This window comes from Staurois parvus, unplaced genomic scaffold (assembly GCF_062004578.1).
Source record: "Staurois parvus isolate SC_StPar_1 unplaced genomic scaffold, SC_StPar_1.0 ptg000272l, whole genome shotgun sequence".
Classification (NCBI taxonomy): Eukaryota; Metazoa; Chordata; class Amphibia; order Anura; family Ranidae; genus Staurois; species Staurois parvus.
The window spans coordinates 2436981-2457311 of record NW_028318068.1 but is presented as its reverse complement, the minus strand read 5'-3'; the positions used below and the strand labels follow the sequence as shown (position 1 = coordinate 2457311).

General features: G+C 42.4%; 1 protein-coding gene across 2 annotated transcripts in view; it reads right to left on the bottom strand.

The window, feature by feature from the left end:
• The window catches only part of MYO5B (myosin VB), a 424200-nt gene that overhangs the window by 14230 nt on the left and 389639 nt on the right, over positions 1-20331 (bottom strand). For both annotated transcript variants that reach the window (XM_089681603.1, XM_089681604.1), the window contains 5 exons: positions 18067-18218; positions 11596-11685; positions 8910-9060; positions 4483-4771; positions 694-868 (listed from right to left, as the gene is read on the bottom strand). In XM_089681603.1, the coding sequence (XP_089537729.1) occupies positions 694-868; positions 4483-4771; positions 8910-9060; positions 11596-11685; positions 18067-18218 (857 nt within the window). The remainder of the gene's footprint in view (positions 1-693; positions 869-4482; positions 4772-8909; positions 9061-11595; positions 11686-18066; positions 18219-20331) is intronic.

Here is a 20331-nt window from a genome sequence, read left to right as displayed (position 1 = left end):
TTTTACTAAAAAGATAACGGAATAAATTTTGGCAAAGATTTATGATGAAATATTATTTATTTGCAAAATTTTATAAAACAAACACTTTTTTTAAAAATTTTTGGTCTTTTTCATTTACATAGCAAAAAAAATAAAAATCCCAGTGGTGAATAAATACCACCAAAATAAAGCTTTATCTGTGTCAAAAAAATGGTAAAAAATTAATTTGGGTACAGTGTTGCATGACCGCGCAATTGTCATTCAAATTGTGATAGCGCTGAAAGCTGAAAATTGCCCTGGTCAGGAAGGGGGTGAAAGTGTCTGGACTGGAAGTGGTTAAGAAAAGAAAATTGCAAACAGACAGACTCCTTATTGCAGGAGAGACTTGCTATGTCTCTTTGGCAATACAATAAACGTACCTACCTGTTCACAACCTTCTATACGTACATAGGTAATAAGTCATTTAGGTCCGGCCAATCAAGATGGCCAAAGATCCTGAACCCACAAAAAGACTGGGTGAAGATGTTGGCCCCACAGAGAGAGAGCAAGGGGAATGTAGTTTAATTTTATAAATGGATGGAAAGTAAAGTAAATAGGAAAATATATAAAACAAGACTAATAGACACTCCAGGTGCTTCTAATAAGAATCAAACTGAAATGAAAAATTGGTGCATAGTGTGGATGAGAAGCTGCAGTGATGCATTTCCCTCTTACCTGTTGTGTAGTGAGAGCTGTACACAGCGAGCAGATGGCCTCAGCATCCTCTTGGGTTTTCTTCTTTAGCTGTAGTAGTTGTGCTGCCTGGATCAGAGGCTCCATCGTCTGAGCTGCTCCGCTGACATGCAGGTTCTTCCCTCGTAGCCATTCTTCCAACTGACTGATGTTATACCTATGCAGAGCACAAAAACAATATTGGTACCATGTGTGCTACTGGGTCTCTACAGCCCTGGTGTCCAACCTGTGGCCCTTTGGCATTTGATGCATTGCCCTTGGAAAAGGAAGCTGCAGACAGTAGCCTGTGTTTTCTTCATGAACCTTCTTACTTAGACCAATGAAGGAAGAATAATCTTTAGACAGGATGTTCTAGTAGTTAAAGTAACAGTAAAGTCGTTCCATGCAAAAAAATAATAATCTGCCTACATTTCTTAGCGAATGGTCACCCATATAGTTTACTAACATTTCCTCCAAATACTATATTTGTATAGTTTATATCAATTACAAGATGGTTCTGGGATGCAGGAAGACATAGAAAAAGATGCTTGGGGCCTTCTCTGATGTCACATATCTCAGGAACTCTGTAGCTCCACAGTGACCTTGGAAGTATCTTACTGCAATAGACAAAGTTATAGCGACTGACATTCCAATACACTCCCTACCCACAGCACCATTGTCCAGCTAATGCTTGGGCTGCCTACAAAGCATAATAACGCCATAAGCAGAGTTAGAACGACAACTGACATTCCTCTACACATTCCCTACCCACAGCACCATTGTCCATCTAATGCTTGGGCTGCCTACAAAGCATAATAATGCCATAAGCAGAGTTAGAATGACAACTGACATTCCTAAACACTCCCTACCCACAGCACCATTGTCCATCTAATGCTTGCGCTGCCTACAAAGCATAATAATGCCATAAGCAGAGTTAGAATGACAACTGACATTCCTAAACACTCCCTACCCACAGCACCATTGTCCATCTAATGCTTGGGCTGCCTACAAAGCATAATAATGCCATAAGCAGAGTTAGAATGACAACTGACATTCCTAAACACTCCCTACCCACAGCACCATTGTCCATCTAATGCTTGGGCTGCCTACAAAGCATAATAATGCCATAAGCAGAGTTAGAATGACAACTGACATTCCTAAACACTCCCTACCCACAGCACCATTGTCCATCTAATGCTTGGGCTGCCTAAAAAGCACAATAACGCCATAAGCGGAGTTAGAATGACAACTGACATTCCTATACACTCCCTACTTTCAGCATCAATGTCATCTACCGCTTGGGGTGGGCCTGGATTCATGGCTACCTGGGAAGCGTAATAATGCTGTAAACAGATTTATAGGAGCAACTGACATTCCTATACACTCCCTACCTACAGCACTGAACGCCATTTACCACTCAGGGCGGGCTAAGAAGCGTGGCTACCTGGGAAGCGTAACATGCGTTGTCTATGTGACATTGTACACAGCTGAGTAAAAATCAGTAATACAGCATGGAGTACAGAGCAGTAAAACAAAAATAAAAAATGTTTAATTTGAGTTCAGTAATTTACTCGCATGTTTATTCGATTAGACCCCTTGCACTTGAGCGTCATAATTTACTGGTGCTTACTCAGGAACTCGTAATGCCCAGATGTAAGGGGCCACAATACTGGCAATGAAGAATAATTTTACTTGTCTATACCAGTATTTCTCAACCTTTTTTCAGGCAAAGTACCCTTTAAAATTATGCACAGTCTTGAGGCACCCCATCCTAAAATGTGAAAAACTATTCTATCAGTTTTATATAACGCAGCAACATCCACACATGTAGGACATCCAACATTAGAAGCGATTTATTCTTCCAAAGCAAATAAACCTTTTCACACTGGTACTGACTAGTATTCCAATGTTTCTCCTCTCCCTCAGTTTTTCTCCATCACTGAGCCAATGTGACCCCAGCGCTGATGGAGAGGACAGGGGAGAGTCAAACTAGGATACTGTGCAGGCAGCTGACATCCTCCTTGTCAACTGATGATGTCATTGGTTGTCAGGACACTGGCGGCTAGAAGGTCATAATGGTGCACAATGAAAACCTGTGGCTTTGTGTAACTAGAAATCAGGCTTGTTCCACCTGCTGGCTTGTATACAAGTTTTGGGTAATTTCTAGAAATGTTGCCAAGGCAACCCTGATGAAACCTCAAGGCACCCTGGTTGAGAAAGGCTGCTTTATACTCATCTAAACGCTTACACACCTTTACTCGCCTATACTCAACTAGACGTCTGCTGCACCCCCATGACATCCGGGTGGTCTCCCAACCAGCACACACAGCTCCACTGTTCCAGATTACATCCATGGCACCCTAGGTGTATGAGCGGTGCTACCTGCAGGACAGAGAGGAGTGGCCACATCCCGCTAAACAGATCAGCCTGTCATTTTCTTGGCTCTTGTGAGTGTTTTTAATCCTATACTATTAAATACAGCATCCAATTACTGCACTTAGCTGGCGCCTCCTGTTCTTCTCTTTTTTGTCTTTCTATGTAGAGTTGCTTTATAGGATGGCTGCCGCTATCTGACATCCAGTGTCCCAGAGACTTTTTTAAAGATTTTAACAGTGTCAATTTACATTCAACCCGTGCCTGTTTCCAGCACAGAATTATACGTATAAAACATTGCTGGCATCTGACATTATTTATATTGTTCATAATCCATATTGTATCACATTGGAATAATCTCACCTCTGTGCGCCAGAGGTTCTCCTTTATCACTCAGCTCTTGACACACAGTTTTTGGACCCTTGTATGATGGGAGTCACATTCAGTGGGGGGCCCATGGAATCCAGCTCACTTTGGAGAGGTGTGGAGAGCCCTGTCTCAGCTCCCCATATCCCTCTTATGTGTAAGCCACCCTGTGCCTGCTAGGGGTACATGGTGATCTGTCCTAATATTGTGTAGACATGTCTAGGAGATAGGTGGGGGTTGTGGATTGTTTGATGTTATGTGGTTGCATCCCATTGTTCTATTGTTTGTCTGGCTTGGGAGCAAACTATTATGGAATATATGTGTTTATGTGTATTAGCTTAGTGGGGGGGTGTCTCCAGCAGCCCTCCCTCCTGAAGGGTCTGTCTGCTGGTGTGAAGTCTGAATACCTGTGTGTCTCCTGTTACTAAATGTAGACTGCCCCACCCTGTGACATTATGCAGGGAGGGGGGAATTGTCCCCTGAGTGTCTATATCTTGTATCTGTGTTCAAATAAACTAGTCTACTTTCTGGCTTACTTCAAATCTGTGGTATCTGTTGTCGGTGTTCGGACGGGGAAGCGGTATTCTAACGGAAGTACTCAGCGCAGGCTGGAATGGTTCCGTTACGCCTTGCACAGGAGCGCCACAAGTTTCTGAGCAAACATCAGTAAAATTTGACGCCTGTGTGCAGGGGGTATAAAAACAGCACTTTTCTGATTGAAAAAAAAGCTATTCAGCAATACAAGTAAGGTCTCCAACCTCTATCATCTTCTGTAGTTCTTCATCGGTGGTTCCCATGACAAAAAAAGTGAAAAATATATGAAATACGCTGACTGACTGGACCTATGCTATTTATTCTGATGAGAAATGCGATACAAGTGTTTGAGTAAAGAGATCCCTTAGATATTGCAGAAATTGTGCAATTACACTATACAGGGGTCTAAAGTGGCCCACTATCAGAATGAGTGGATGGAAATATGAAAAACTTAGATGGAAAACTGGAAGACAGAAGGCCGCAGCTGTGGCGTCTCTCACATTTAGTGCAGTGGGTTACCTGAGCTGCATGCCGGTGCTCCAGGAACAAATGTCTTTTCGCAGCAGGAGGTTGTTCAGTGACACGGCGTTGATCATGTAGAAGAGCTGTTTGAACACTTGCTGGATAATCTCGGGGTCCAGGCCATGATCACACATGATGATATTGAAGGCATTCAGCTGGCGGATGATGGCTTCCAGGCTGTAGGCGTTGTCGCCGCCATCCACCATACTGGAGGATCTTTTCCGATATCCAGTTGGCTTCACTCCTGACAAACCCTGAATACTCTCTGTTTCCAACATGGCCGACACTAAAAGTGAAAATCAAATGGAATTATAGACTTTCTGCTTAGTTCACTTAAAGGGTAACTCCACTTTTTTCACACTTATTTTGGCTAAGTTGATATACCAAGCCAAGGCAGAAATATAAAATAAAAGTGCAGCGCTAGAAATTAAATGTGACACAATAAAAAGTGATCAAAAAAAGTCCCAATTGTGGTGACCTAGGGTAACAATGCACACTAACCAGAAGTGCACATAAATAGTGCAGTGTAGGAAGGATGGAGTTCATAAAGTAGTCATCAGCATGGGGAGGGTAGATGTATTCCCTTGATCAATGAAGGTCCACACGATGATGCAGAGCTAGGCAGAAGAAATCCACTAGATGGCAGAAAATGATCACGGCTCCACCAAAGAAAACACTGCTCCTCCACTGTACACCAACGATATCTGAGAGAAAAGATGCTCCCCACAAGGGATCAAGAAAAAATGCCCATAGTGAAGTATGGTTAAAAGGTATTTATTAAAAATAGGCAGGATGCATCCAGTATAATGGCAAGAATAGCAAACGAAAAACAGACAGGACTAACCATCCTGTCAGATGTAGTGGCCGCCGGAGCTCCACGATGCTCTGACGGCGTGACGTCAAGGCGTGCATAGGCTCCTCCTTGAGCTCCGGCGGCCACTACATCTGACAGGACGGTTAGTCCTGTCTGTTTTTCGTTTGCTATTTTTGCCATTATACTGGATGCATCCTGCCTATTTTTAATAAATACCTTTTAACTATACTTCACTATGGGCATTTTTTTCTTGATCCCTTGTGGGGAGCATCTTTTCTCTCAGATATCCTTGGTGTACAGTGGAGGAGCAGTGTTTTCTTTGGTGGAGCCGTGATCATTTTCTGCCATCTAGTGGATTTCTTCTGCCTAGCTCTGCATCATCGTGTGGACCTTCATTGATCAAGGGAATACATCTACCCACCCCATGCTGATGACTACTTTATGAACTCCATCCTTCCTACACTGCACTATTTATGTGCACTTCTGGTTAGTGTGCATTGTTACCCTAGGTCACCACAATTGGGACTTTTTTTGATCACTTTTTATTGTGTCACATTTAATTTCTAGCGCTGCACTTTTATTTTATTTTCATGTGAGGATTTTTTGGTTATCCTGTGTGCCTCAGCTGCTTGTTTATTGAAAGCGCTCACTTTTTTGCTCTCTGTTTTATGCTTTTATAAGGCAGAAATATACATTTTTATATATCATATCAATCCGAATATTGTTCTACTATATTTATACAAGGTCTTGAAGTGCCCACTTTTCACAATTATACATTACACAAAGACAATGCAATTCCATGGCTTCCCTTCACAGGGGTTACAACATGAGCTGATGTAGGAGCTGTCAGAAGGGAGTGACTTGTTTCAGATTTGGGCAGACTGTGGCCGGCTAAATATCAGGTTTGACATCTGAATTAAAGTAAAACGTTAAAAGTTTGAGCCTGGATTCACACTGTTGCAGTGTGTTAACCCTCATTATGCTGTGTGTGCGTCGCTTTAATGCAGCACGTTCGTTTCAATGGGCTGCTTACTGCACAAAAATGCCCCAAAAAAAAGGTGCATGCGCTCTATTTTGTCATGTAGAGAACCAAAATACACGGTAGTGTGTTACTGTGCTGTAACACACGTGTTGGCAAAGTGCACAGGGGTGCAATTGGAATAACTGCCACTGCAGCAAACCGACACGTATAATGCAACAGTGTGAGTCCTTATCATACATGTCAAAGTTGTATATTTATCAACTTTATATATTGTACATCATTTGTTATCTCTTTTTGCTATCACACCCAGCGTGGAGGTGAAAGTACCACCGGGCCCATAAGTAAAGCAGCTTGTTTTACTTTTTACTACTGGCATCTATCTACAGCGGTCTACAGTTACCTACCTATTGTTACGGAGCACAGGCACTATGGGGTGGATTTACTAAAGGCAAATAGACTGTGTACTTTTGCAAGAGAATTTGCTCAAGAGCTTAGTAAATGAGGTGAAGCTCTGCTGATCATCCAATCATTCCATCATCCAATCATGTTCAAGCAAAAAAAGCGTTTTTTTGTTTTTTTTTCCTTGCATAGGATTAGGTATTATTTGCAAAGTGAAGCACCTCATTTACTAAGTTATGAAGCAACTGTGTTTGCAGAGTGCAACTGCACTTGCAAAGTTCACAGTCTATTTGCATTTAGTAAATCAGCCCCTGTATGTACACAGTTTCTCTGTAGCAACTACTAGTTGATGAGCATTCCCCACTTAGTATAATACTACTTTAAGTGCTTGTACACACAATGCCTGTTATAGCGCGCATTTATGCAAATTACTACAACATACAGTAGATGTGTCTTGCCATTCAAAGTAAACTACAAACCAACATATAGGGGTTAGGCAAAAAAAACAGAAACACTATGTGATTTGCAGGTGTGAAAGTGATGACGTTTCGCATTGAAGTGATGCAGCATTCTTTTACTTCTGCTGTGTGATGAGACACCTAGCTAACAGTTGGGAAGCCTCACTTTCGTCATTCACTGCATGCGCTGCTAGTAATACGGAGTCATGTCAGAGCTTACTGAGCTTCAAAGAGGGCAAATTGTTGGTACCACTTAGCTGGTGCCTCTGTGACTGAAGTTGCCGAATTACTTGCCGTGTCGCCAGGTACAGGATCAAGGGTTATGACGGCGTATATAGTTTCTGGGAAAATGTCGTCTGATAAGCAAAAGCATGGTCAACTGCTAGAAAGAGACAAAAGGACATTGTGCAGGATTGTGACCCGGAATAGGAAAACAACAGCTGCAAAAGTGACTGCAGAGCTCAATCTCAGTCCAGTGAAGACTGAGTCCAGTGAAGACTGAGTCCAGTGACGACTGAGATTGAGCTCTGCAGTCACTTTTGCAGCCGTTGTTTTCTTATTCTGGGTCACAATCCTGCACAATGTCCTTTTGGCTCTTTTAGTCAGTTGATCACACTTATGCTTATCAGACGACATTTTCCTGGGAACTGTATATTCCGTCATAACCTTTGATCCTGTACCTGGCGACACGGCAAATAAATTGGCAACTTCAATCACAGAGGCACCAGCTAAGCGGCACCAACAATTTTCCCTCTTTGAAGCCCAGCAAGTTCTGACATGACTCGGTATAACTAGCAGCGCATGCAGTGAACGACGAAAGTAAGGCTTTCCACCTATTAGCTAGGTGTCTCATCACACAGCAGAAGCAAAAGAATGTTACATCGCTTCCGTTTTCAACGTGAAACATGTCGTCACTTTCACACCTGCAAATCATGTAGTATTTCCATTTTTTTGTCTAAGGCTGGCCATACATTATGCAATTTTCCTGAGATTTTTGGTTTAGATTTACCAAAAACCATATACTATGAGGTCAAACCTAAACAACACTTTCAATTGTATCCAGTTAGGCAGGCCCTTGCACTACATAGTTAAAGGTAAATCCAAAAGAAAGTTGTAAGAAAATTGTATAGTGTATGGCCAGCCTAACCCCAGTAAATCCACAGTGCACTGCAACACATCTGCATTATAGCATAGTTCAGGCTAGGTTCACATCTGTGCGGGTGGTGCCGCTGCGGATCCGCATGAAAATCTGTGCAGCCGCACCACCCGCACAGAGAAATGGGGACCAGCGGGCGGGTGCCATTAGTTCTAATGGCACACCGCCTGCACTGGAAAACGCAACCGTACTGGGAACCGAGGTTCCAAAGCGGGCTGCGTTTTCAGAAAAAGTGGAGGGGCTTTGTCTCTGCGTGTCACAGAGCATGGGAGTCCATTCAAATGAATAGGCTCTCGTGCCCACGCAAAACGTGGCCTGCACGGCTGCATATATGTGAACCGGGACTTAATGCACAGATAGATACATCCTGTACATTGCTTTGCCCTGTGCTGAAAAAAAACTGTGCATGCAGGACCTATTTCACACATTAGCAAAATGAATGGGTTGCATAAGTCAGCACCCCTCACTGCACAGAATCCTGTGGATTACAGTACGCTGTTACACATGTAAAAGAATAATTCAGTTGCCCGAAATCAGAAGACTAAGCATTGTGCAACACACTAGAGCCTGTCCCACGATTATCTGTCTCTCCCCCAGACGGAGCACTTCACTCACCTATCATTGGCTGTAAGAGACCCTCTGCGATCTTTATGAGCTGCTGGTAGATCTGGATGGACAGATCACTAAGAACCTGACGATATTCGGTGAGGTCGAAGTTACGGAGACAATGCTCGTTCTGCTTGGGAGAATTGCTGGTCATAAAACCCTAAAAGAGGATATATAAATTATCACATACTGTACATAACGTAGGAATCTTTCACATGAGCATCATCAGTTCCATCATGAAAGATGAAAAAAGAAACTGAATCCTCAGTGAATGCAAAGCATTATCTGATTGGTTGGGCTGGAGGGAAGTGGCTACACACTCTCCACCTCGTTCAATCAGATTAGGATTTGAATTTTTTGACAAAATGTAAAGCATTCTGTGAATGGTGCTCATGCTGAGCAGCTGACCTCCTGTGTCCAGAGAGAAGCACAGGACCTGAAAGGTAGTGGAGATCACTGTAGTAGCAATGTCTACTTCGGTGATTTCCAGCATCTAGATCAGGGGTGTCCAAACTTTTTTCAAAGAGGGCCAGATTGGATGAAGTGAACATGGTGGAGGGCCGAACATTTTTCCGAACATTCTTTGAACCATTACAATTAAATGCAAATAAATTATTTTATGCCAAGTTAATTGCAAACGACATACTTTTCATTTCATAACATTAAGATCAACTGACAGCTGAGTTTTCACAATGTATTGAAAATAAATTTAAAAAAAACTTACCTGCACTAATGTGAAGGGTGAAAAAGGTAGCTGGAGCTGAAGTCTCTGCTCGGCAGCCGGGAGGGGAAGAGAAACACACTTCACGCTGGAAGCCTGGCCCTGACGTCACCGCCCTCTGTCACTCCCAGCACGGTGCAGTCACGCATGCGCACTACTCTCAAGCAGAAGACTGTCTGCCACAGAAGGGAGGGCCGTGCGACAGCCGCATTTACACAGACCAGGGAGAACGCGCCGCAGTCAGGCATGCGCACTGCCCTCTGCTCTCAAGCAGAAGACTGTCTGCCATAGAAGGGAGGGCCGTGGGAGGGCCACATTACACAGAGCAGGGAGGGCTGTTGGAGGGCCGTATTAAACCGACCCCCGGGCCGTAAATGGCCCACGGGCCGGACTTTGGACATGCCTAATCTAGATGGATCCCACAAGTATATGCATAGTTACGTTGGTTCAAGCTGGACCCAATAAAAAGCAAAAAACAACAATTTTGCACAGCCTCTCTCAGCTTTTTTACCATGGAAGGAACTTTGAAAGATTGTTCATGTCTTGGGGAACCCCTACCAAAACTCGTGGTACATTAGCATTCTTAGTAGGTTGTAAAAAGTTTAAAAATGAAGAACGGGGTAAACGTAAACCTCCTATCGTATGTACTCTCCAGCGCCTCAGGATATGCACAGCCAAAAGGGAAGCCAAGGGTACCAGGACAGCGAAAACCAAAAGGAAATGCTTCAGGGGTGCAGCCCTCCTCAGACGGGGAAATCAGCCACTGGATAGAGAGAAAACAGGTGGCGCACACACAAACGAAGCATGTATCTAAAATGCATAGAAAAATGACGATGGCCACAACGGCAGGCAAGGTGTCCTCACTGTCAGTGCGGTCAAATGGCTGATGCATTTCGGGGATGAATCCCTTTCACCAGCAAGGTTCCCACTTTTCATCCATTACACATCTGCATCAGAGGCTGTTCATTAGCTCTGAGGAAAGGGATTCGTCCCCGAAACGCGTCAGTCATTTGACCGCACTGACAGTGAGGACACCTTGCCTGCCGTTGTGGCCATCGTCATTTTTCTATGCTTTTTAGATACATGCTTCGTCTGTGTGTGCGCCACCTGTTTTCTCTTTAAACGTAAACCTCACCCCTCTCACCACTCTAAAACTAGATTTAGCAATAATCTTTAAATGAATCTACCACTGCTCTGTCCTCAGGGAGCCGCTAACAACCTCTGGAGGAACCGTGGTTGAGAAAGGCCGATTTAACCCGGCCATAAATAGGTCGAATTCCGAAAGAATTTTCTTTCTAAAAACATTTCTAAAAATTTTCGTTTGAATTTCGCACCATTAGTGGGCCACAGCAACGGCCGATTTTCGAGCGACCATTGAATTAGAGCGATCGGGCATGTTGGAAATTTTTTTTAAAAACGAACTAATTTCTAATCAACGATGGGAAAATCGTGTGAGAAATTTAATCGAAAAAGAAATGAGCGTGACCTGTAACCTGGAAAGAAAAGAAAATTCTTGCCCAAGAAAATTCTTTTCTGTAGCAACATTATTATTATTATTATACAGTATTTATAAAGCGCCAATGGTTCGCTCAGCGCTGTACATTACAAAGGGGGACAGAACATGTGACAGAACAATACCAATACAATGCAAAACATGAGGGGATCGAGGGCCCTGCTCTTTGGAGCTTACAATCTAGGAGATGACGTGAAATTAAAAGCTTGGTTGGTCGAATTTCGAAATCAATGGTGGCACCATCGGATTACAAAACGCACAAAATTTCCGATTTTCTACAGACAATTTGTTCGGAATTTGACCCGAGTATGGCCTGCATTTGTATTGTTTTTGTGGCATGCAATGGGTTACATTGGTGGTGTTCTCATCAGGTAAGCCATATAAAGCATTGTGATTCTGTGTAATGAATACAGTATGTTGATTTATATAGAGCGTAGTTGGGGGTGTAGGTACACACTTACCTCATCTCCGCTATATTGCTTCAAACAATGGAGGACACGGCTGGAGTTTGAGAGCCAGAATGACGTAATCCGGAAGTCATCATTGTGTTTCTGCCAATCAAACAAAAATATTTTAATATGATGTGAATGTACAATATATATGTAAAGTGCTGCGTAAATTGATGGCGCTATATAGGTACCTGAAATAAATAAATAAATAGTGTTGCTCTGAATTCTCCGTGGCCCTTCAATAAAAAAAGTTCTAAGATTTCACCATAAGATCCAAAAGGAATATATTATAAAACCAGGAATGTAATATCTTAAATCTGATATGGACTTTATGGGGTTGATTTACTAAAACTGGAGAGTGCAAAATCTGGTGCAGCTGTGCCTGGGAGCCAATCAGCTTCTAACTACATCTTGTTCAATTAACCACTTCCTGTCCGGACACTTTCACCCCCTTCCTGTCCAGGCCAATTTTCAGCTTTCAGCGCTATCACACTTTCAATGACAATTGCGCGGTCATGCAACACTGTACCCATATGAAATTTTTAGCATTTTTTTGAGACAGATAAAACTTTATTTTGGTGGTATTTATTCATCATTGGGATTTTTATTTTTTTTACTATATAAATGAAAAGTCCAAAAAGCTTGAAAAAAAGTGTTTTTCTTATAAAATTTTGCAAATAAATAATCTTTCTTCATAAATCTTGGCCAAAATGTATTCAGCAATCTTTGTAGCAAAAAAAAAAAAAAAAACCCAAATTAGTTTATAATCAAACATTATAATTTTGCAACGTTTTCTTTTAAATGTTTCTTTTATTGTTATATTATTATTTATGTGTTTTTTTTCTTCTTAACATACTGTCACCCTAGCAGTACAGTGTCATCATAGTGACACTGTACTACTTGTGGGGGGTGATGAAGATTTTTTTTTTTTTTTTTTAATTTACACTGATTGTTTTTACACCCATAAAGGCTGGAAAAGCAATAATTTCTCCTCTCTGGCTGCAGCCATTGTGAAATATTGTGTGAGCTGTGATTGGTCACAGCTTGTCACATGGTACAAGGCTGTTGTGAATAGCCTTGTACCATGTGACTTCTGTGATCATTCACAGATTTCACAGGTAGTAAGCAATGATGTGAGAAGTGACATCTTGCTTACTACTATTCATGTGATCACTGATTGGCCAATCAGTGATCACATGAATCGGGACCTCACACAGAGATCCTGTACAGCGATCGTTGTTCACTGGATCGTGGCGCCGCACGCTCCCAGGCAGCGCGATCAAGCTGAAAATGCGGGCGACGTTTATGAACAGCAACCCGCTCCTGTCCAGCCGTTTATATACATGGGCTGGACGGGAAGTGGTTAAGATCTGACAATAAAACCTGGAAGCTGATTGGTTTCTCTGCAGGGCTGCACCAGATTTTGCACTCTCCACTTTTAGTAATTCACACCCTATTTGTTTATGAACCCTGAAGATACTGGTCATGTCCCTCAGCAATCGATTAGCTGCAACATGGTCCTTCCCACCCTGCAGTTGCATGTAACAAAGGGGTGAGCTGCTTGTGACATCATTGACCTAATATGGTCAGATTTGATTAATAACATTGTCCAAACATGGTCACATGAGGTCAATGATGTCACAAGCATCCTGCTCCCTTGTTATGTGCTGCTGCGGGGAATACCCTGGCTGCAGATACTTGGGCTCTGGCTTGGCAGGAGTGGCAGCTTCTTTTTGGAAACACCAGCCTTTGCTCACCCCTAGTCTCCAAGAATGGGTGGATCGATTCAGAATTTATTGTTTGCTCACAGTCACAACCTCTTAACTTTCGCTGGTGATGTGATGGTTAAAACATACTGTACATGTGTGATTTTTTTTCTAAAATAAAGCTTTGCAATTGTTTTCATTATTTTTTGGGGGGCGCAGTCTTGCCCCACTTTTTTATTCACTTATGTAGCATAGATTTATGGGCAATGCATCACATCACCTTTACCAAAACTAATACATATGTATATTTCTATATATATATCTATATCTATATATACATATATATATATATATACACACACACACACATATATATATATACACATATATAAAAAAAAATATATATATATATATACACAGTATATATATAAAGTGACGCACCGATGCTTTATATTTTTTAATATTTTCCTACTTGCAAAAAAAAAAAAATCTGTGTTCTAGAAAATGTTTGTTCCCAATTTTTTGAAGAAAAGGAAAAAAAGTGCTAAATCTCATGCATAAGGGTGCAAGGACGCAAACTTATATTGCTCGATGCCTGAGACATGCAGTTCTGGGCGCTGGGTGGGTGTTTTTTTTATTTTTTACATTTAGCTCTGCTGTGGGCAAGCAGCAGGATTTACTTTATCTGATGAGATTTTCATGTCAGTTTTCGATGCGATTTTTAGCCTGAATTCACACTTGTGCGGTGCGGCATATCGCATGTGATTCGCATAGGAATTCCTGTGCAAATCACATGCGAATTCTGTGCGGTGTGATTTGAGTCATACATTTTGTATGGCTCAAATCGCACCTCATCCACAGCAGAAAGGTGCAGGACCCTTTTTTTGGTTCGCACTAGAATCGGATCGCATGGGTATTCACACCTATGCGATCTGATTCTGCACATCGCATCGTGTTTTGCGCACCGATTTCGGGGTGTTAACTTAACATACACACCCGCAGCAATTTGCATGAATGGGGTGCAACTGTGACACGGTGAGGAGTTTGCACAGAAACCGCTGCAAATTCCGCACCGCATCAGTGTGAATCCAGTTTCAAAGGTAGTTTGTTCAGCGGTTCAGGTGTGACTCAGATGGGAAATCGGTTTTCTAGCCACTTCTATGCAAAACTGCCTTCCAGCCACTTCTGTGCTAAACTGGCTATGAATCGCATCCTAAGCGAACAGAATGCCACTACATGCTGTGCGAGTTTGGAACATCTCACTCCAAACTCGCACCCTTTTTTTTTTCAACCGGCTCAAAATCGCACCATATAGATATGAAAGTCCTTCATAGAAAACAATGCATTTTCAGATGCCACGTGAACCTATGCTTTTCCGATCACATCGTGTGAACTGGGACGAAGGTTTTATTCACACCTGGGCGTTCTGGGATTGCGGCAGAAATGATGCGATTCTGCCCACAATCTCAAAACACACTACAATCGCAAATGCAGGTACCATTATTTTCAATGGCCCATAAAATGCAGTGCGTTTTTTCCATGCATTATAGTGCAGCAATTGCGGCAAATCGCACTGCGTCACACTTATCGCCCAAAAAGGAGTTTTTTTTCATTCGCAGCAAAATGGCGCCGTGTTTTAGGCGCCATTAAAAAAAAATGGCACCTGAACCTGCTTTTTACGATTGTAGTGCATTTTGAGATCGTGGACAGAATCACAGTGACTCTGCCGCAATTCCAAAATACCCGGGAGTGAATGAAGCCTCACGGAGAGGACACCGGAGCTTGACAGGCAGTGTGTCTGCACCAAGGCCAAACATTACAGGGGATCCGGGCCATTTGGGTGATTTCTGTATCATTATGATTTTAAAAGGAGCAAAAACAACTGTGATAATAAATGGCTTCACATGGTCATCATCCTTCAATAAAAGAGCATTTTTTGTCATGATCAGTCATATTTTCAATATCAATGCCAAAGTTTCATGATTTCTGCCAGGGGGTGCAAACTTTTGAGCACAACTGTAGCTACAACTTTGACTACTAATAAGTTACCTCTGCTAACATGTCCAGAAAATATCTGTGTATAAGGTCAGTCTTATCATCATTTCTTTAAATAGGTGAGGGTTCCAAAAAAAAAAAGAAAAAGAAAAAAAAAAACATGCAGATTAAAGATCACCAGTTTGGCATGTCTACTCTCCACAAGCTGCCACTTCCCAGGAGCACTGGGGGTTTGTTCTCACCACACAGGTTTTTAAAAATGCACAAACTATTAGGGCTAGTTCACACTAGATGCAGTTCAGTGCGCTTTTTTTCTGCATCAAAAATGCAAGCACAGTTTTCCATGTATTCTAATGGCCCTGGTTCACACCAGTGCAGTCAGTTCCAGTCAGTTTCTGGTGCAGAAAAAAAAAGTAGAACATGCTGCGTTTGTTCTGCACAGAACCGTACTGGAACATAGCAAACTGCATCAAAACTGCACCGGAGCTGCGTGTGGTGTGAACTGTAAGCAAAAACGTATCCGGAATGTATCCAGAGTGCGTTTTTGTAGTGTGAACTGGCCCTTAGGACTAGTTCACATTAGATGCGTTTTTTTTTTTTCTGCATCAAAAATGCATGCACAGTGTTTTCCATGCATTCCAATGGCCCTGGTTCACACTAGTGCAGTCATTTCCAGTGCATTTTTTTCTGCTTCACAAATGCATGAACAGTGTTTTCCATGTATTCCAATGGCCCTGGTTCACACTAGTGCAGTCATTTCCAGTGCGTTTTTTCTGCTTCACAAATGCATGAACAGTGTTTTCCATGCATTTCAACGGCCCTGGTTCACACTAGTGCAGTCATTTCCAGTGCATTTAGCAAACTGCATCAAAACTGCACCGGAGCTGCGTGTGGTGTGAACTGAAACAAAAACATATTCGGAATGCATCCGGAGTGTGTTTTTGTGGTGTCAACTGGTCCTTAAAGCAGAGCTCCACCCATAAGGACTGCTCCCCCGCTCCCCATTAAGGATTGGCTCCTTTGGGGGGTGGGGGAGGAGCGGGTACCCGAATTTGACAGGTACCCACTTCCGGTACGATCGCCTAGGCCTCCCTTCCTGTAGTCTTTTGGGACACATGACAAATCCCAGAAGACTACAGGACCATTCATGAAGTGCAGCGCTACTCGCGCATGCGCAGTGGGTACCCGGCTGTGAAGCCGCAAGATGTCACAGCCGGGTGTCCACACTGAAGATGCCGGCCTCCTGGAATACAGGACGGCCGGTGAAACGGCTGTGGGGGACACACCACGGGACCGAGGGACAGGTAAGTGGCTGTTTTTTACAAGTCAGCAGCTACAGTTTTTGTATCTGCTGACTTTTATTTTTTGACAGGTGAGTGGAACTCCGCTTTAAGCATTTTTCAAAGGCTATCTCCTCAAATTACATGTTGAAATGGCAGCACAACAAAACTGCAGCATGCAGCTCTCTTTTCAGTGCAACCCATTGATAGGAATGAACCTCCAAGAATATAATGGAGTTTGGATGTCCATGAAGTGGATGGTATACAACGTGTTTAAAGTCTATCCTGTACAGACTCTGACAGTGTCATTTTACAAACACCTATATCAGAGTTCTTATGACAGGATGTGGACTCGAGGCTTTATAGAAAAAACATTAGCTCAGAAAACGTTAAAGTGCTTGTAAACCCTTACATATACCCAGTGAAGTGACTGGCCACATGGGGATGAAATAAAACAAATCCTCCTACATACGTTGTACATGTTTATCTGCAGTCTTTTCTTCTCTACATTCATTCAAAGTGCTGAATTTTAAAGCTTGTCTGAAAGTTCACAAAAAAGGGTCCAGGGAGCTGAAGTTACACTCTGCAGAGCTCAGTGAAGAAAGTTCTGAGAGCTGATTGGAGGGAAGAGACACCCCCCTCCACAAAGCACAATGGAACAGAGCTGACGCTGTCAATCAGCTGGAGGTCCTGCCCATCACCATTTTTCTCTTGGTGTCAGCAAAACATGTCAGAAGTGACTCATGCTGATAGCAGAGGAACAAAGCAGCAGACAGAAATGACACTTAGTGCTTTTAATTGAGACACACTATAGAGGGATATCCCACATGGAAGAAAAATATATTTGAAATATATTTTAAAAATATTCTTCCAATAAATTGCCATATATTTGAAATACTACATATGTTAAAAAAAATCTTAAGAATATATTAAAAATATATATATATTCTTCAGATTTTTTTTTTAATATATAAAAAGGTCATTTTAACATATATTTGTAAATGCATTACAAAAATGTAGATTTGTATTTTTAAAGACATACAGTATGTTTAAAATGTATTTTAAAAAATATTTTTCATATATTTTGTAATAAAAACGTATTTCAACATGCAGTATATATATATATATATATATATATATATATATATATATTGAAATATATTTTTAAATATATTGAATATAACCAAAATTGTAGTATTTCAAATATATGGCAGTATATTTGGGAAGAGTATTTTTAAAGTATATTTCAAATATATTTTTCTTCCATATGGGATGCTTTGTTCATATTTCATGGTGATGTTTACAACCACTTTAAGTCTCAGTCTTACAATGTGACATAACTTGTAGCTTGCTGTACAGAAAAACAAAAAAGTGTGACAGTAAGAAATTAACATTCTATTTGACTGGAAGAATGTGATTGACCTGGATGTCCACTTTCGATGCAGACTATAGTGGAGACAGACAATCCCTGCCATATACACTGCTAGATGTTGAGTTCTCACCTTCAGCACTTTCTTGATGCCATTGATGGTGGAGGTGAGCAGTGAGTGCACCTTCTGATCGTCATTAACATAGTCGGCGTGTCTGATGCACATAAACAGAATGTACGCAGGCAGACATGGCACGGTCGCAGAGGTCAGCTCAGGCTTCAGGTCTGCAAGAGACAGAACAATTATAAGGTGGAACGATGATGGTTAAAGTGATTGTAAACATTTATATATTATTATTTCAGGTACTTATATAGTGCCATCAATTTACGCAGCACTTTATATATATATATTGTACATTCACCTCAGTCCCTAACCCTCAAGGGGCGTACAATCTAAGGTCCCTAACTCACATTCATACATACACATACTAGGGGCCAATCAACCTACCAGCATGTCTTTGGAGTGTGGGAGGAAACCGTAGTACCCGGAGAAAACCCATGCAGGCACAGGGAGAACGTGAAAACTCCAGGCAGGTGGTGCTGTGGTTGGGATTCGAACCAATGCCCCTAGTACTGCCAGGAGGAAGTGCTAACCACTTAGCCACTGTGCTGCCCATTTTTAAATGATAAATATGTTATACTTACTTGCTCTGAGCAATGATTTTACACAGAGTGGCCCTAAACTTCCTCTTCTGGGGTCCCTCGCCGGCGCTATTGGCTCCTCCTCCCATCCAAGTGACCAGGCACTCATGTGGGCTCCATCCCGAGCTGGGCTGTATGCTTCTATTGACACAGCAAGGCTCGGCCTTTCCCCCCTTCCCTCCTCATAGGATTTGATTGACAGCAGCAGGAGCCAATGCTTCCCGCTGCTGCCTCTGTACCTGTGAGAAGAGAGAGACAGCAACACTGCTACCATAGGGCACAACACTGGATGGAGATGGGGCTCAGGTAAGAGTACTTAAGATGAGGATGGGGGGCAGCTGATCATGGAAGGTTTTCACTTTAATGTAGAGAATGTAATACAGTAAAAAACCTTTAGCCTTTACAACCACTTTAAAGCGGAGCTCCACCCAAAAGGAGAAGTTCCGCTTTAAGGACTGCTCCCCCACTCCCCATTAAGGATTGGCACCTTTGGGGGGTGGGGGGGTACCCGAATTTGACAGGTACTCGCTCCCACTTCCGGTCCGATCGCCTAGGCGATCGGAAACGGAAGGTGTCCGTCCCTCCCTCCCCGTAGTCTTTTGGGACACGTCCCAGAAGACTACAAGATCATTCATGAAGCGCTGCGCTACTCACGCATGCGCAGTGGGCACTCAGCCATGAAGCCGCAAGCTGTCACAGCCGGGTGCCCACACTGAAGATGCCAGCCTCCAGGAATACAGGACAGCCGGTGAAACAGGATGCGGGGGACACACCACAGGACCGAGGGACAGGTAAATGGCTATTTTTTTAAAAGTCAGCAGCTACAGTTTTAGTAGCTGCTGACTTTTATTTACTGATAGGTCGAGTGGAACTCCACTGTAATAACAGATCCACGTGGGAGAGTTTTAGATGCTATTAATATTACTCTTTGTAGCAACTGATTGCTATACAGACAGAACTAATGTCTCCTTAGGGTGTAAGCTACATGCAGCATGTAGTAGCAATCACATGTAAACAGAACATTCTGAAAAATATTATGTGAAATTATTTCTTGCAACATGCTAAGCTTACACCATGTTTAATGAATGACTTCTATTTTGAGCAATTAAACATTGAAGGCCCATTGACATTTCTGTGCTGTGTTACCAAGCATTAGTTAATGTGTGCGATATTGCACGTTAATGTGTGTTGCAGTAAGGCAGCCCCTTTGAAATGAATAGGTTGCCAACACATCAAATTGTCCTGAAAATCAGATGGACCACAAATTTGAGATGCAACACACGGCAAGGCACTATGGTGCGTTGCAGCACTCTACAGCAAAGGTGTCAAACTGGCGGCCCTTCAGCTGCTGCCAAACTACAAGTCCCATAAGGCATTGAAAGATTGACAGTTAAAAGCATGACTCCCAAGGGCAGAGGCATGATGGGACTTGTAGTTTCGCACCAGTTTGACACCCCGCTCTACAACATAAGGTATGTGTTGCACCAAGAGCATTGGAGCGCCATTCAAAATGAATGGCCTTGCAACAAATAAAGCAATAGTGCGAATGAGCCGTAAAGATTTTAGTGGTGTGACTGATCTTCTAAAAATCATTTTCATTTTCCGCATCCAGCATCTCTGTGAGAACTGGAAATAATTTTGCCTAAAGAGTGGTATCAGATTCCATTCTCCACCATCCAAGACTTATGTGTGTCAA